Genomic DNA, 18,789 nt, shown 5'->3' with positions numbered 1-18,789 from the left:
GTTGCAGAGCTGTAAACATATTTAAGAGCTACACACTAGTGCCATACCAAAAAGAAAGGGGCAGTGCTTTCTCTCTTCTTTTCCTGGGGCAGAGGTCCACTTTTTCTCCTCATCCTGATCATCTCCAGACCTCGGATGTCTACAATGCCAACTGCCTGATTACCTGATGCAAATTAAAGCTGCCTCCTTGACTGGGATTGGCTGAGGAGCCTCATATGCAAATTAACTCACCAAGACTTTATCTGGTTTGTAAGAGTTAAAGTGCTGCCCCAGAGAACAGGGTGCAGTGAGAGGGGGTTGGGTTCATACAATTTGAATAAAATATTGTCTTAAACGGCTGGATTGGGGGGTGGTTTAATAAGGAGAGGAGCTGGGAGAGCAAGTTCAAAGTTGCCTCTCTCTTTCCCTCAGCTGACCAGGGAGGAGGTTTAGGGCCTCTTAGGTGGCGGCAGCTATCTGTTATGGGTAAATGTTTAATTTATTGCAATGGGGCAGAGTGGAGAGGCCACAGCAGCATCACTCCGGGGCTGACATAGGTCCCTGAGCAGATTTGCTTTCTTGGCTGAGCAGTTTGGAGGAATAAGAGAGACAGGAAGGAGCCTCAAAAGATCTCCGAGAAGGGTGGCAAGGAGGTAGTATTCCATTCCCCAGGCAGCACACTGACTTCTGAGAACAGACAGGCAGCAGAATTGGGGACAGACAGGTAAGAGGGACAAACTTCGGTTAAAGTATGCTTACCTTCTAGGGTAGCCTTGTTATATAGAAATGGGGAATGAAAGAGTGTTGTTTGATTTGTAGTTATCATTATTTTATAATTTTTTGAGTTTTCCTCTCTAAGTTCAAGACTGGCCTGGAAGTTCTGGTCCTCTTGACCTAGCCTCCTAAGTACTGGGTTTATAGGCACATGCCGCTACACCTGGATTTCTATGAAATTTTAAGAGGATACATTCCCCCAATTAATTCCAAAAGAAACTAAGGGTGGGGACGAGCAGCCTTATTCTCGTTAAATTTTAGCCACTGTGCCCAGGAGATGGAGGGTGGCGATGGAAGTTGCAGAAGGTGAGAGACCCTGCAGTAACTGTGGAGAAATGGAGGGAAGGTCGGGCCGCGAAGCTGGTCCAGGAGAAGGGGATTTGTACCTCCAAGCTTATGAATATTCTAATGGCTGTGTGTTCGGGAATCAGGAATTTGAAAGTCTGATGGTTGTGGTAATTACACATTCATCTTCGCTGTTTGGTTAAAGCCACATATGTCACAGCAAGAAAAATGGTGACCTGTTATTAAAATCAGCGTTGTTTTCCCTGCAGAGATCAAGATGAGTGGGGATGTTGCAGATTCAACGGATGCCCGCAGTACTTTCAGTCAGGTGGAGTCAGGTAAGGCATTCTCTCCTGGGGATGACTGGTGGGGAGACACTGTCCAGCATGTGGCACCTCTTCTTGTTCAGCATTTCAGACCCCAAAGCTGCATCTTGGACCCTGAGGTCCTTCCCTGGAGATACCAGGGCGTGAGTCTGGGGCCTTGGAATAATAGATATAGACCTTGATAAAACAAGCCTCTGAAACCAGGCCAGGAAGAAGCCAGAGCCTTGGGAACAAAGGACAAAAAGTTATCAGGGAAGAGTCACTCTTGAAGGTGCTGGACATCAAACCCAGGACTTTGCAAGTGCTAGGCAAGTGGCATTTTGTGTGTGTGTGTGTGTGTATTAAATTAAATCCAGAGCTTTACCGTACTAGGCAAATCCTCTACCACTGAGCCATACTCCAGCTCTTTAATTTTATTTTGAGACAAAGTTTTGCTAAATTGCCCAGGCTGGTCTTAAACTTAATATGTAACTCAGGCTGGCCTCAAACTTGAGATCCTCAGCCACCTGGGAAGCTGGTATAAGTAGATGTTTCATAAAGAAAAAGAGACTTTATTTATTTTGTTATTATTTATGTGTGTGTAGTATGCATGCATGGGTGCGCACATGCATGAGTGTTGGTCAGAGGACAACTTTGCAGAATTTCTTTTGCTTTTATGTGGGTCCTGGCGATGGAACTCCGGTCCTGAGGCTTGCACCACAGGCTTCTTTATCCACTGAGGCATCTCACTAGGCTGTGGTTCATGCCTTGATGCGCTGTTACAGCATGGAAACAACAGGCTGTACTGCCAGCTCTGGAGAGAACCTGTCTTTAGTACATGCAGGCCAGGGTCTTCCATCCCTGGTTCGTTTCTGCCTGGTTGTTTTTTTGAGACAGGGTTGTCTTAGAACTACCTCTGTAATTGGCCTTGAATTTACAGAGATTTTCCAGTGTCTCTTTTTGTGTGCTGGGAGCAGCGAAGGCTCCCACCACACCCGGCTTCCAGTCTGAGGTTTTCAACAGAACTAAGCAAATGACGGTTGTGCAAGTGTTGGCCTTCTGAATGGCGTGTGTGTGTAGCTGGTATGGTAGCTCTGAGAGGGACTGGTGCCTAGACATGATTTTGCCTTGTGAAGAAAAGAGAGGAGACAGGAAAGAATTGAGATGTTTCTTTCTTTTCTCTTGTGTTTCCACCATAGCCCAAGCCCTGGTTCGAAAATGCAGTGTAATTAAAAAGAACTTGAAGAAAGATAACTAGAAAGATAACTTTAATCGCCTCCCAACAAGGCCCCAATTAGTGTTTCATCTGGATCATTAGAGACACAGAAGCGAGAAGGGGAAGAGAATCGATGTCCTCTAAAACTAAAATCTTTCAACCGACCTGGAACATTCTAGTTCTTGAAGCTAAATGAGAGACAGGATAGTAGGGGGGAGCATGGGGAGGGGTGTCTTGAGCATATACTTGCTGTAGATTTTCCTGCTCTTCAGTTTAACATAGAAACAGTTTGGGTAGCGTGTGTGTAGAGCCACAGGTTTTTTGTTTGTTTGTTTTTTGTTTTTGTTTTTACGAGACAGGGTTTCTCTGTATTGTTTTGGAGGCTGTTGGTCCAACCTGGCTTCGAACTCACAGAGATCCGCCTGCCTCTGCCTCCCAAGTGCTGGGATTAAAGGCGTGCGCCACCACCGCCCGGCAAGCCACAGTTTTTATGTTCTGCTTTGCACTGAACAGCTGGACTAAAGAGTGTGGGCTGGTTGCACCCATTTCAGGGTGCAGTCCACCCCATCATACTGGCCATGGAAGTTAGGTACTTAAGCTCTGCCACTGAGCTACATTCCTAGCCTTGTTTACTGCTATTATTTATTTTTACACAGTGTTTTGCTAAGTTGTCCCTGAACTTGCTCTGTGGCCCAGGCTGGCCCCCAATTTACAATCCTCCTGTCTCAGCCTCAGCTGGGATTACAGGTCTGCTTCATCAGCAGTCCTGACTTTGGTCAGTTTGTTGGTGTCGTATGTGTTGCTAAGGTTGATGGAGAAGGGTAATAGTTCTTAATTTCCTTCCATCTCAAAGAGCTGAGATGAGCCATGCAGAAGGTTGCTGGGGCTGTACCTGCACTAATGCTCTACCCTGGAGAAAAATGGAGTCCAGAGTAGTGACTGTAGAGAAACTGCCCCACTCCTGGAACCAACTCTGTTCCCCCAGGCTCCACTGGCCAGGCTACAGTTGGGCAGCACTCACATGGGAAAAGACCACCCTTATCAATGGAACTGGGCTTTGCTATTAGTTATCTCGACCTAGTTGGGGATCAGTGAGACACCTGAACCCTAACAATGAGTCAGGAAGGTGAGGCTTCACCCGTAGGAGGAGGCCAGGAAGTCCGTGTGCTGTGTGTTACTTGGGAAATTCTAATCTCCTATATGGGACTGTGGGAATTATGTACTAAGAGAATTAAGGGAGAGGAAATCCGGGGATAAACTAGGACTTTCGGAGTCCATCCTGACATGTTGCCAACCTCGCCTGAGCTTTGCCTCTTGAAGGACAGGGTTTCAGATCAAACAGACCTGGGATAACAAGCTGGCAGGGTTCTGTTTTTCTGTGACCAACACGCAGAGGCTAAGATGAGAGGATGGACAGTTGGAGAGTTCCAGGCCAGCCTGAGCTACATACTGAGTTCCCGCCTCTCCCTCCACCTGCCAGGAAAAAGGCTACAAACAGAGCCACTTACTAGCTGCCGGGTTTGATCATTTCTCCTTTTCACGAAGTGACAAGAGGGAAAGGGATTCTGTCTTAGAGGGCAGGCTGACAGTTAGCTGAGCTCTAAATTCCATCGCCACTGTCTTCTTGTTGTTTTCATTTTGTTTATTCGAGAGAAGGTCTCACTCTGCAGCTCTCTGGCTGTTCTGTGACTGGATGTGTAGACCAGGCTGGCCTGGAACTCACAGAGATCCCCTTGCCACTGTCTGCTGAGTGCCTGATGCCTTGGAGGTCAGAAGAAGGTGTCAGATCCCCTGGAGCTGGAGTTTGGGTACTGGGAAGCAAACCTAGGTCCTCAGTAAGAACACCAATGGCACTTAACCACTGAGCCGTCTCTCCAGTCCCCATCACCGCTGTGATTCTGTAGTCCCGGGCAGTATTGGGAAGGGCCACAGGTGCCTGGGGTTCTCTTTCCCTTTCACCCGAGCAAGTGGTTCAGCTCAGAAGTTGGTTTTGCTCTGCGTACCACTCAAGGAAAGATTTTGTGTGGGCCCACTACTCCTGAGAGATTGTGATGTCTTCCACCTCCCCAGAGCCTTTCCTGCCCTTCCATCTGCCCCTTCAGGGCTTTTCTCAGTGGTAGAATTAACACTTAGGTGATCCTAAATTAAGGGCAAGGAAAAAAAAAAGTAGCTAATTAAAGTAACCAAACTTCCTGGAAAGTCATTTTGACTTTTTTTTTTTTAAGTGTGGAAAGCTTATTACTAGTTACAATGGTTACCAACTTAGTTTAATGGTTTCCTTTGAATTTTTAAAAGACACATTCACCTCCCCAGCAGGGCATGAGTTAATGGGTGGTTTGTCTCTGGGTTTTAAAGGAACTATAAGCAAAGATGACCTAGAAAACCCCTGTATACTGGAGAGCACCCACAGTATTGTGTGAAACCCCTAGGGCATTAGGGCTGGGAGCTTGGGAAAAGGAAATGAATTGTCCAGTTCACTCTGAGTTGGCGGGAAATCCTTGGAGAGCTTTCTCAGCCCTGCCGGGCAATTCATCCTTCCCCTTTTCTGCATAGCCAAGGACAAAATGCTCAGTACCTCAGCTTCTCTCTTTTGCTGGCAACCATGGGAGACTCTGGAACCCGTCTCCATGCCCCCCTCAACTCCCGTCCCACAGTAGGTACTGAAGCCTACCTTCTGCTCTATGGCCAGCAATTTGCTTTTGTTAACTCCTATTACTCTCTCCCTGCTGCTACTTTACCTTTATGCGTTTTATTTATTTTGCAGCACTGGGGTTTGAACGTAGAGTCTCAGGCGTTCTAAGCAAGTACTCTACACCCATACCCCAAGACATGTGTGCACACTTGAAAATGCATGCACATGGAAACCAGAGGACCTCAGCTACTAACCACCTTGTTTTAATATAGGGTCTCTCACTGGTTTGCTTGATTGGCGAGGCTAGCTAGCCAGCAAATCCCTAGGCTCTTCCTGCCTGAACCTCTGTTCCAGCTCTGAGATTACAAGAACATGCTACAATGTTTGATTGTGGCGGTTCCAGGGATCCAATTTAGGTCCCAATGCTTAAGTGGCAAGCCAAAACTGTCGTCTGTTTGTCTATTTGTTTTTGAGGCAACCAGACTGGTCTGAAACTCATGTAGCTCAGCTGACTTGTACTTCAGGCAGGTTCTCTGCCTCAGACTCTTGTCTCCTATTTTCAGCACAATAGTTGAATAAAAATGGAGTCTTGGTCTGGTGTTGGTGGCTCAAGCCTTCAATCCTAGCACTCGGGAGGCAGAGGCAGGCTGATCTCTGTGAGTTCAAGGCCAGTTCTGTAGGAGTGAGTGCCAGGACAGGCTCCAAAGCTACACAGAGAAACCCTGTCTCAACCTCCCCCCTCAAAAAAAAAGTCTTATTGGGAGTTGGAGAGATGGTGCAGTGGTTAAGAGCACTGGCTACTCTTCCAGAGGACTTGGATTCAGTTCCCAGCATCCATATGGTGGTTCACAACCATCTGAAACTCCAGTTCTAGAGGATCTGATGCCCTCTTCTGACTTCTGAGGCCACCAAGCATGTATGTGGTGTGTGCATACACACACACAAAAAAAACATTCACACATAAATTTTATTTAAAAATAATTAAAATATAACCTTATCCATATTTTAAAAGCCCTCAGGCTGTAACTAACAGTTCCTGGCACTAGTGCAGCTGACCTTTGGGCCTTTGACCATGCTGATCACTTGTAGGCTCAAACACAAAAGAGGAAAGGCAAGCCAAGGTTTCAGGATGAAGAAAGGACAGACCCAGTGTGGCATATGCCCCCCCTTGCCTTCCTGGCCACATGTGAAAGCTTAATGGACATTGTCTCCTTGAAGACTTACAATAAACATAGACGGGATCAGCCCTATTTTCCCCAACAAGGAAATTGTGGCTGAGAGTGGAAAATTAACTTGTTCGGAAGCCCGACTGGAACTCACACTGTGTGATACCACCAGGTTCTCATCCTGGCTGTGCCATGAACTACCTGAATATTTGGCCAGCATTCCTACAGGGACCTTGAGTTTCTTCTTCACATAGGAAGGCTTTGGGCTAGATCATCGGGGAAGGCTGAAGTGTGAAGTCCACTGTCAGCATGCTTTCCCGTGAGTTTCACCTCTCTCAGGTGCACGTGGCTTTCCCAGGGAGCTGAGCATTGACTCACAGCCCCTTCCTCCCAAGCCTCCTAAGTCAGCACTGCTTCTCCTAATGCCTCCCATCTTGTTCTGTGTGGACTTCCTTCCTAGTCTCTGGCCCAGCTGGCAGGCTCATGACCATTGTCTATGACCTTCACTTTGCTGCCTATGCTGGCCTCTGGAGTCCCTGCTGCTCCCCCCACCCCCCAGCTTTTCTTGAAGGACAAGGATTCCTGGTGCTGTGGATAGCATAGCTGGGGTCTGTTAATGAGCTGTGAGCACTTCCTGGAACAGAGGCACAGAGAGTGGGTGTCATTATCCCATTTCGCAGATGGGAAAATTGAAGCTGGGGATGAGAAAGGATGTTAGCTGAGATTCCCAAGGCCCCTTACCCAGCACATGACAGACTGAAGTTTGGACTTTTCTAGTGACCCATAGATGCTAGTGGGAAGACCAAGGGCCACCCACCATGGAAAACCAGAGGAGTAACAGCATCAGGGCAGATATCTGAATCACGAAAGTCGGTCTTGCAGGACAGAAGGTTGATCCAACCCAAGACACAAAGCCCTGCCTGAAGCCAAAGAGTGCTTGCTGGGTGACTTAGTTAGGATTTCTATGCTTCAATGAAAACAAAGGCAGGTTGAGGAGGAAAGGTTTTATTTCAGCGTGAACATCCATATTGCTGTTCATCATTGAAGGAAGTCAGGACAGGAACTCTAAACAGTGCAGGATCCTGAAGGCGGGAGCTGATACAGAGACCATGGAGGACACTGCTTACTGACTTGTTCACATGGCTTTGCTTATAGAACCTAGGACCCAGGGTCCACCTCCATCAAGAACTAATTAAGAAGCCGGGCGTTGGTGGTGCACGCCTTTAATCCCAGCACTTGGGAGGCAGAGGCAGGCGGATCTCTGTGAGTTCGATACCAGCCTGGACTACCAAGCGAGTTCCAGGACAGCCTCCAAAGCCACAGAAAAACCAAAAAAAAAAAAAAAAAAAAAAAAAAAGAACTAATTAAGAAAATGCCTTGCAGCTGGGTCTTATGGAGGACTTTTCTCAATTGAGGCTCTCTCTGGCTTGTGGCAATTTGACACAAGACGAGCCAGCACACTGGGGATCAGAGGGAAACGAAGGGTCAGCTGCTTCTGCTGGTGATCAGTGAGGATCTAGTCTGAGAAAGAGCTTCCCCCCCCCCCTCCTTTGGAACCAGTATTCATCACACTTGAGGGGAGGGAGGATACTGGGCTTTGTCATTCATTCCTCCCAGTTGAGACATCCCTGTCTTATCTGTGAGATTGAATGACTAACATCTGTCTGCAGTCTAGAACCACCCAGAAGAGGCAGTTGTCTGGTGGCCCAAAGAACTTCCAGGGTATCTTTAAACATGATGGGCATATCTGTCCAGGGGAGGACCAATAAAGCATTGAGAGATTAGTGGTCTCTTCAGGCCTTTGAGGAAGAGTAGTGATGCCCCTCGACTAACTAATTTCCTCTTGGGGAAGGGTCTGCTACTTCCTGGAACTCACACAGATATCCACCCTCCCGAGTTCCTGAGGAACTAAGCTGAGGATTGCCCCCGAGAGGTGAGGTTGCAGACAGGACATTCGGGAGGAATTGTGGGAGATGATGGTAGCTTTCAGTTCCTATGCTAGTAAAGTGGTCTTTCGGGGCTGGAAGGACAGGAGAAACCCAGAGCTGCTTGAGGGGCAGGGAAGACTGTGGGACTGTGTATAAAGAAGCTCCTCCTGACACCTGTTCTAAGGAGACTCGTGTGTGAGCGCATGTGCACACACGTCCTGCCTGCCTATGACTAAGTGAGAGTGGGTGTGAACACACCTTGAAAAGGACACACCACCACAAAAACACCATCCATCATACAGTTGGTAATTAGGAAATGTGCTATTATTGAGAGGCATGGGGAAAGTGCCTGGGACTTCAGCTTCTTGTGGTGGTGGTGGTGGGGATCTGCAGAAATAAAGCAATGAGAAGGCTGTAGCTAGTCTCTAGGGCTGAGCTGCTGGAGGTCCATCCCTCACCATCCCTCACTTCTTCAGAGGCAGGATGGGTTCCTGACAGAATCAGGATTCTGAGAGGACCTCTTTGCCTGGCCCCCATGCTCTTTGCAAACATTCAAAACCATGAGAGCCTCTGTTAATGAAAGTACCCATTCTCTTTGTTGTTCACTTATTTTCCATCCCTAAGAAAAGTCAAACCCACTGGGTGGTAGTGGAACACTCTTTTAATCCCAGCCCTCAGGAGGCAGAGGCAGGCAGATCTCTGTGAGTTTGAGGCCAGCCTGGTCTACAGAGTGAATTCCAGGAGAATCAGGACTACACAGAGAAACCCTGTCTCAAAAAACCAAAAGAGAGAAAGAAAAGCCAAACTTTCTTTTGGCTCCTTTTTCATATAGGAAGAGACAATGGTGTAGGGAGAATCACCAGTTACTCATTCATGGATTATGTAAGCCATGGCTACCCCTGCAGGTTGTGCAGATGAGCAGTACTATAGCTGGAAGTTCTCAGAGCATAGGTATGAGCGACCATTGTGGCTGTTCTATTTGCTACAATTCTCCAAGGGCTGGAGACCAATAGGCAATTCCAGGCTCTGTAGGCCACTCTCCTAAGACCTTCAGCAAACATAGCCACAGTTGGAAGCCTGGGTGGTGAATTACTACCTTCTAATTTCCCTGGCATAGAAACCTAAAATAAGGAGAGACGGAAGCCACTCTGAAGTTAGCCAAAACAAGAAACTATAGCACAAGGGGTGTACATGAAGGATAGTAAGAACTTTAGACACTGAAATCTATTCCTGTCATGCGGGAAAGAAAGGAAGCTAGACACTGGGATATATCTTGCCTTTGATCCCCTTGAGCAGTAGATACACTGGAACCTGGGCACATCTTCCTGTGTCCTTGATGATGGACATGGGGGGGTGATGTTGGGGCTCCAGTAGGGCCTCCAGCACACAGGGAGATTGGGTACCAAATAGTGTGCCCAGGCCACTGCAGCACTTTATCCTTTACCAAACCCTCCTCCCCAGGAAACAGATGAAGATGGGGCAGCAGGGGCAGATGAGTTCGGGTAGCACCTGCTAATGAGTCCAATTTCTAAGCTGTTTGCTGTAGAATGGAGCACTGCCAAGGACAAGAACAGAAAGGGATGAGGAGGCCCAGGTTCTCTCCCATTCCTTTTCCTGACAGCCTCTGGTTTGCGGACACAGGGACCCATTCAAGAGCTGAATGTACTTAAAGGGGGGCTATATAAAATTATCCCAGCTGAAAATAAGTTTTCCCTTATGTGTGTCTAAGTATCCAGGGCAGAACAGGGCAGGGTTTAAAGTATGACCTTCCTCTAAGGTGGCCAGATTGTGTATTTAGGGACTTAAGGCACCAGCAATTCAGTGTGCCCTCCTGAATTCTCCAGAGGCCTTGGAGCTCACTGGTGGGAGGTCATGGGTTTTAAGGGCAGGGAGGGGAGGCCTTTGTGCCAAGGCAGGCGCCTGGGAAACAGATCTATGGGCATCTCCCAAAAGCACCAGTGAAACACTGTTGTTGACTCAAACAATAATAGGTGCTCATTTGCATGGTATTTTACATATAGGTTCCATGCAAGGTCTTTCATCTACACTGCTACAATGGAGCCCCCACACCCCCTCTCTGCTGAGTCCTTTTCTGGGGTGTTTCACTGTATCCCCCTAGAATCTAGAACCTCTCCCCACCCCATACACACGGACACATATACAATCACCTACCCAATCCTTGGCTTATCAAAACAAAACAAAACAAAAAAAAAACCCAACAACTAAAAAACCAATGGTTGGCCTTGCCTGGGTGTGCCTGGTCCAAGTTTGCTCTAGAGCAGGTGGCCTGGCAGGTCTGACCCAGCAGGTGACCTTGGGTACGGATGCCCCACCTGCCTGCTGTCAGTTCCAACAAGGCCCTCAGCAGTGGGGCTTGTCCACTCCCCACCCTTGTTCAAGCAGGGAAGAGAATAGAAAAAGTCAAACCTAGGAGCCCAGAAGAGGTACAGAGAGGAGAGGAAACCAGGTGGTTGCTATGACAATGGGGTCCCGCTCATCATTTGCATAGGGTGATGATTTCCATACTGCAGGGTGAATTTCCATATCCCTGCCTCAAAGCCTGTTGGGGCGGGGAGGGGGAGAAGGGAGAGGTCATTTGAAATTCAAATGAGGCTGATTAAGGCTTTCTTGAGGAGGGAAGCGTGGACAAAAGGGGTTAAGCTGGCTGGCAAATGTTGGCTCAAGGGCTCAAAGTTATCAAAGGGAAGCGTGCCCAGTGCTTGCTCACTCCCGGCAGCCCATCTCTCCAGACCCTGGGTGCTTGCCTGTGGATGTTATGACTGCCTAGCCAGAAGACAGACTAGGTCTCCATCCCCTCCTGCACCCTCTTGGTGGCCTGAGCTCATGGGTCAGCTCAAGTAGTTCTCGGTTCTGACATTATTATGCTGATGGCTTCAGGACTGGTCATGTCTGGATTTTTATTGTCTGAGAAACAGTCTCTGTAGTTTGTTTGCCCAAGAGATGAGAGCACTGCTGAATTCTGGACTCTTCTTTCCCACTACACCACCTAAACAGGCAATGCCCCCTCTTTGAGGCTGCGTTTGGGCCTCAGGTGAAGAATGTCAAAATTGAAGTTCCCTTTAGCCATGGTCGGCTCTAGTGCACTGGGATGGTGTGCACAGCCCAGTGTTTTCCAGGCTCTTTAAATGATATGAATAACTTAGGAAGGGCTCTGCTGCTCCTTCAGCCTGCTCTGACCTCGGGGTCATTAGTTAAAGGCTTACTAGTCATTGCTCATTATTTAAAGGCTTTCTGCTCATTTTTTCTCATATATAAAATGGGGTTAATAATAGTATCTACCTCCTAGAGCTTCTGTGAGGATCAAAGTTTGTTTGTAAAACACTTAGAACAATGCTTGCCAGTTAATAATGTCATTTGTTAGTATTCATCCCTGGAGGACAAAGTGTCCATGTGACCTAATAGCCAATTGGGCCACCTCTATTAGAAGAATTATGGACTCTGTCTCCTAATCAAGATTGTCTGTGGTCCAGGACTGCAGAGCTAGAACCATGTTCCAGTGACTGCTAAGTGGTCATGGGGGGGTGTGGGGGGGAGGAAGAAAGAGAGAGAGAGAGAGACAGACAGAGAGAGAGAGACAGAGAGAGAGACAGAGACAGAGAGAGAGGAAGGGAGAGGGAGAGGGAGAGGATATGTGTGTGTCCATACCCTTGTGAGGACTCTGTTGGTTCTAGATCAAGGGTGTCCCCATCTCTCAAGAAATAGGGGCAAGAAGAAGGAGGGATCTGAGGAAACAGCCCTCTTCCACCTAGTGCTAAGCGATGGGAGAGTCAACAAGAGTAAATGCTATTTAAAATTGCAGAAAATCTAAAACTTCTCTTTGCCTACTTGAGTTACTACAGTCACTCCAAATGAAGTTTCAGTTGGCAGTAATACAGTGGCATTTGGATAGCCAGTCACTAGCCTCTCTAGGACTTAGTGCCTTTACCTGTAAATGACAAAGTCTAGGATTTAAAGTCTGTCTCAGAACTTGCTAAGTATCCAAGATGGGCCTTGAACTCGACTTTTCTCATTCCACCCTCCAAAGTGCTAGGATTACAGGCAGGTATTGTCCCTCAGGTTTCAGGTTTGACCTCATGAACACACAGCACAGGCATCATACCTCTATGAGATTCTCCGGTCAAAAAAGAAAAACATGGTCAGTGTGCTACACTGATATGTGCACATGGGGTATGACTAGAATAGAGGTCTATTTCACAGCATATTCAACTACCTTTGAAGGCAGGTTTTACTGTTTTTCCCCCAGGGTCAGGAGACTCTGAGTGGAGATTTTGATGAGAAATCTTAAATTGTTAGGTACTATTTCCTTGCATCAGAGAACTGAGACCCTAAACCCTTCCTGAGCTCCGGATGCTCTTTCGTCTGGGCCCTTGACCATCTTGCCCAATTGGATTCCTTCTGTTAATGAATTCAGCATCAGTGTCTCCAAGAAAAGTTACAGGGACAATGCATGGGTTCAGGTAGCACCTGCTAATGAGTCCAATATCTAAGCTGACCCCAGAAATCCCTATCCGTAGCCCAGTTGTAGAAGGAGTGGGGACTATATTCCCAAGGTATCATAAGACTGTGGTGAGATGGATTTCCTTTGTCAATGAGTGATGTGAAAAGTTGCAGCAGGGCTGGGCAGTGGTGGCCCTAAACCTTTAATCCCAGTACTCAGAAGGCAGAAGCAAGCTGATCTCTGTGAGTTGGAGGCCAGCCTGGTCTACAGAGAAAGTTCCAGAACAGCCTCCAAAGCAATACAGAGAAACTCCGTTGAGAAAAACAAAACAAAAAAATGTTGCAGTGGGAAGCTGGGAGGATGCTGTCCTGTTCAGCAGGGTCCAGCAAAGCTCCTTTGCCTATGGCATCACGTCATCGGCACCTCTGACCTTTAGGAAAAAGGAACTGGTGAGTAGGCTTCAGAATAGTTTTCTTTTGAGAAAGGGTCTTACAATGCCTAGGCTGGCCTGGAACTCTCTATGTAGTCAAGGCTGGCCTTGAACATCTGACCTTCCTGCCTCCACCTTCAGAGTGCTAAGATACTAAGTTTGCCCCATAGCATATGCCCAGCAGGTTTCAGGTTTGACCTTATAAGCATTCACACAGAGAACACACATCAGGTAGCTCAATAGGCTACCTGTTAAAGTCTGTGAGTTCTATTGTTCATGTCTTTAGACTAGAGAAATGGGTATTTTAAATCATTGAGACTCTGCTGGGCGTTGGTGGCGCACGCCTTTAATCCCAGCACTCGGGAGGCAGAGGCAGGCGGATCTCTGTGAGTTCGAGGCCAGCCTGGTCTACAAGAGCTAGTTCCAGGACAGCCTCCAAAAGCCTCGGAGAAACCCTGCCTCAAAAAAAAAAAAAAAATCACTGAGATTCTGAAGGGAACTTGAGGTCATCCAGTCCTGAGGCAGTGAGTAGCTCCTTTAGAAGCACTGATTCTGACTATTAGTGGCTGCTTTGTGGTATTGATTTTAGAGAAAACAAAAAGGGTACTAAAGTTCATTAGTGAGGGCACAGTGTACATGGTTACGGGCACATGTAGGACTTTTCATCACCATCTACACCCTGCCTGGACCAGGGATACTCAACCGATGGAAAATTGAACCTCATACCTCCCAATTCCTAAGACAGCACTCTTCTCACAGTTCATCTTGGGTCCTCGTGGGTCTTGCTCTTCAGGCAGCTTCAAAGGTTGTCCTTAGGTTCCTTCTAGGCATTTCCTCTTAAAAAAGAAAGTGGCAGGAATGTCGTTAGAAACCTTTGTTTCTGTTGCTTTCAATTGTGCATATGTGCCTCTGTATGAGTATGTGGGTGTCAATGTTGGTGCCCTCTGAGGCTGGGTGTCAGAACCCCCTGGACCAGGAGGCACAGGTGGATGTGAGCTACTTGATGTAGGTGCTGGGATTGAACTTGGGTCCTCTAGAGGATCATTAGAGGATCTAGAAAAGTGCTCTTAAGTACTGAGCCATCTCTCCAGACCCTACAAACCTTTCATTTTCAAATCAAAGAGAGATTGAAGGCTGGGGTGATGAACATTTGCAGTAAGTCCAGTAAATGTAAAGCAGTCTTGAAAATGACCTCAGCCCACTCACAGCGTGTTTGTTCCCAAGACAAAACCTTGAAAATTGGGCCATACTTTCTAGTCCATGAGTAGAATTATTTATTTACTTATTTAATGTGTGTGTGTGTGTGTGTGTGTGTGTGTGTGTGTGTGTGTGTGTGTGTGTGTGTGTGTGTGTGTGTGTGTGTAGCTTTCCAAGGGCCTACCTTCATAATTTCCTAAAGTGTCCCTGAAAGTCCTACTGGGTTATACTGGGCAGCTGCTGAGACCCATCCAGAAAAGGGAGAGGCCGAGTCTAGTTGCTCAGTGCTCCTTGTATTGTTTACCAGGCAGAAGTGAAAAATCCTGCTGGAACAGTTCTTGGTTTGGGCTTCCACCTCCCTCACCCAGAGAATTGTTCCCCAGGCAAAATCACATCCCATTGCTGCCAAAGCCATGCAAAACAGGAGGCCCATCAGTCTGGGTGTCAGCTCTCTTGGTTTAGAGATGGGAGAGCAGACCTTCTCCAGGGACCAATTCCTGGTGTTGGGCAGACCTGGCAGGCAGCACAGCTCACATGCTGGTCTAGTGTTCACCAGATGCCAAGGGGAAGAGAGCTAGAAACAGGAGCTGGCCCACAACTCACACCTCCTGCATTCTGACTCTTTGGTTTCTTCTCATCTGTTAGGTATTATGACCACCCTGCCCTATGGAGAGTCTACTTTTGAATCCTGAGTTTCAATAATTCAATGTGCCTTTTTGCCCTATTTTGATCACCTACAGTCTGCATGCTAGGATGCTGGCTTCTTTTTCGTTTTTTGTTTTTTGTTTTTTTGAGACAGGGTTTCTCTGTAACTTTGGAGGCTGTCCTGGAACTAGCTCTTGTAGTCCAGACTTGTCTTGAACTCACAGAGATCTGCCTGCCTCTACCTCCTGAGTGCTGGGATTAAAGACTTGTGTCACCACCACTGAGCCAGATGTTGGTTTCTTTTTTTTTTTTTTTAAGATTTATTTATTTATTACATACACAGTGTTCTGTCAGAAGAGGGCACCAGATTGAATTGTAGATGGCTGTGAGCCACCATGTGGTTGCTGGGAATTGAACTCAGGTCCTCTGGAAGAGCAGTCAGTGCTCTTAACCTCTGAGCCACCTCTCCAGCCCCAGATGTTGGTTTCTTATTCAACCCCAATGCCTTCAACTGTGGCCTCTGTCATCTTACTCTGTTGAGAGCTTCTTAGTAGAGATGAGGTCTTGCATAGGAGGTAGGACCCAGGTGATACTAGAGTTGGGAAGCTAAGCTGATCCTTGGATAAATGCTCAGACACTCCCCGAGTTTGTGCTGTTAATGGAGTTGTGCTGGAGTGGGAAGTCAGACCACATTCAGGTCAGAGACCTAGAGTTTTGATCTTTCCTGGGGGATCACACTTAAAAGCTTCTGTCACCATGGGTGCAATGACCCATCAGTCAGCCCAGTGGACTTTTGTTGGCAGTGCAGATTGTCTCTGGAGCAGGCTGAACTGGGCTGTAAATTCACTGTCATGTCTACACGTATCTAGGACTTGAAAGTTGGAAGGTTTCAGGGATGCTTGAGAATCAGCTTCCTCATTTGTAAAGTGAAATACTAATCAACCTCATCATCTTCCCTAAAGCCAAAACTCTACCTGGGCAATCCCCCTAGGATCCTGGCAGGCCCAAGAGCCAACGTTCCAAGGAGTTTGCTTTTCCAGAGGACCCGGGTTCAACTCCCAGCACATACATGGCAGCTCACCACTGTCTGTAACTGCAGTTCCAGGGGATCCAACTCCCTCACACAGACATGCAGTCCAAACACCAATACACATCAGATAATAATAATTAAAAATATTTTAGTCATATGGACAAGAGAAAAATAGTTCCAGAATTACCTCATCTCGCTGTCTTTTTCTGTCTCTCTGTGTATGTGTATGTATGTGAAATAGTCTCATGTAGCTCATGCTGGTCTCAGACTTGCTACATAACTGAGGATAACCTTAAATTCCCGATCCTCACGTATCAACTTTTTGAGTATGGGAACCATAGGCCTGTACCACCATATCCATCACATTTGTATTTTATTATTTAATTATTTTTTACTTTCTAGAAACTCACCATTTTAAACTTTTAAAAACTATTTATTTAAGGAAAGGGATGCTTACTTTGCCACTTGTGTGGAGGTCAAAGATCTGTTCTCTCCTTTTACCATGTAAGTCCTGGGGTTAGACGTAACTCAGACTTAGTACAAGGCTCTTTACCTACTGAGTCAACACACTGGTGAAGGCAGGGTTTAAATGAGTCTGCCAGACCCAAGATAAATGATGATTGGGTATTTGTTTATTTATTTATTATTATTACTTTTTTTTTTTTTTTTGGTTTTTCGAGACAGGGTTTCTCTGTATTGTCTTGGAGGCTGTCCTGGGAACTCGCTTTGTAGACCAGGCTGGCCTCGAACTCACAGAGATCCACCTGCCTCTGCCTCCCGAGTGCTGGGATTAAAGGCGAGCGCCACCAACGCCCGGCTCTGATTAGGTATTTATTAGGGAAGCACTTACACAAATAATAGTAAATAACTGCCAAGTTCTTCCTGCTCCAGAAGATGCAGTCTCTGCCCTTCTGATGCTCTTACTGCAACCCAAGAGAGCCAGCCAACCCCTCCTCTACCTTATAAGGGGGCACATCTGCACACCTGAAGCCACACCCCTAGGATGTGGTCACCACCACAAGTTTACCGGCAAAGCAAGATACCACTACACACTGGCCCTGGGTTTTTTTGTTTGTTTGTTTTTTGAGACAGGGTTTCTCTGTATAGCTTTGGAGCCTATCCTGACACTTGTTCTGTAGACTGGACTGATCTGGAACTCACAAAGATCCACCTGCCTCTGCCTCCTGAGTGCTGGGATTAAAGGTGCATGTCTGCCCTATCTGCCTTTTTTTTTTTAAGACTTAATTATTTTATGTCTATGAGCACTTTATGTCTGTATGTGTGTATACCATGTGCATGCCTAGTGACCTCAGAAGTCAGAAAAGGGCATCAGATACCCTGGAACTGGAGTCATGGATGGTTGTGAGCCACCATGTAGGGGCTGGAAACAGAACCTAGGTCTTCTGCAAGAGGAACAAGTGCTTTTAACTGCTGAGCCATCTCTCCAGCCCTCCATCCCATACTCTGTATTTTTAAAAGATATAATTGGTATTTTATTCATTTGTGCTTAGCCAAACTGATCCAGTCAAGTATGAAATAGGTTCTTACTTTTTTTTTAATGTATTGATTGTGGGTAGGGGTGTGTGTGTGTGTGTGCCATGGTGCACGTGGAGACTAGCAGACAGTTTTCAGGCATCACTTCTTGCTTGCTGAGACCGGGTCTCTCTTGTTTCTGCTATGTAGCCTATACCAGACTAACTAGCATAATAGTTTGCTAGTGATTCTCCTATCTCTGTCCTCTCGCCACAAGAGTGCTCAGAGTACAGATGCCCAGCATGACATCCAGCTCCTTATGTGGCTCTGAGGACTGAACTCAGGTTGTCAGGCATATGTGGCTTGTGATTTTACCCTTGTGATTTTACCCGAGGACTTGTCTCCTGGAACCCACCTTGCTTGAGACAGGGTCTCACTTTGTATCTCTGGCTGTTAAGGAACTAATTTACTATGTAGATTAGGCTAACCTTGATCTCACAGAGGCCTGCCTGCCTTTGCCTCTTGAGTTTTGGGATTAAAGACATGAGCTACCATGCATGCCGGGGTTCCTGAGCCCAGTTTTTACAAAGCAAAAGTAGTGGTCATAGTGAAACACAGAGCCCAAAGGAGTAACCAATGAGGTCTATTTCAGCTTGATGCTTAGCCTGAACAATGGGCTTTTCAACAGGTAAATCCTCCCAACCATCAAAAATGGGTATTGTAGTTCATCACACAGCTTTGAGCCAGGTTTGGTGACACACACTTGTAACACCAGCACTTGGGGCAGAGGCATGAGGATTGCCACAAAGTTGAGGCCATCCTGATCTATATACTTCGTACTTCCTATTCTTGAGGTTCAATTCTGTGTCCTGGAGATACTTATATTATTAGACCTACTGATCTCTTCCCAGAGGTGTCCTGTCTGTAACAGATGAAGTTCCTAAAAGTTCTTGGTTAGATTCTGATTTTAATACATTCCTTAGATGGCACATCAAGAAAAATTCCAGCCAAGCTATCTAGGGAATGAAAAGTGGAGCTGTAACTCAGTGGGAGAGTCCTTTCCTAGTATTTTGTCACAGTTGCTTCAGCCATTTGTTTCTGCCTTATTTTATTTGGCTTTATTTACTTTTCTAATTTTTTTACTGTATATTTTTCAAAAACACAAAAAGTAGGGGCTAATACAATCACCCCCCCCCCCCCCCAGTATTCATCTCTTACTCTCAGCTGCTGTCAAATGTCTACCATTCCCATTGCTGGACTATTTTCTTGT

The 18,789-nt window shown here is 46.7% G+C and overlaps 1 protein-coding gene across 1 annotated transcript in view; it reads left to right on the top strand.

Moving 5' to 3' along the window:
* Positions 1–18,789, top strand: part of Pou2f3 (POU class 2 homeobox 3) — an 84,810-nt gene that overhangs the window by 5,265 nt on the left and 60,756 nt on the right. The window contains exon 2 of the mRNA XM_005069410.4: positions 1,308–1,376. Within this exon, the coding sequence (XP_005069467.1) occupies positions 1,308–1,376 (69 nt within the window). The remainder of the gene's footprint in view (positions 1–1,307; positions 1,377–18,789) is intronic.

Source organism: Mesocricetus auratus, unplaced genomic scaffold (assembly GCF_017639785.1).
Source record: "Mesocricetus auratus isolate SY011 unplaced genomic scaffold, BCM_Maur_2.0 Super-Scaffold_100022, whole genome shotgun sequence".
In the NCBI taxonomy this organism is placed as follows: Eukaryota; Metazoa; Chordata; class Mammalia; order Rodentia; family Cricetidae; genus Mesocricetus; species Mesocricetus auratus.
The sequence above is the reverse complement of the archived record's forward strand: the minus strand, read 5'-3'. Positions and strand labels throughout refer to the sequence as shown.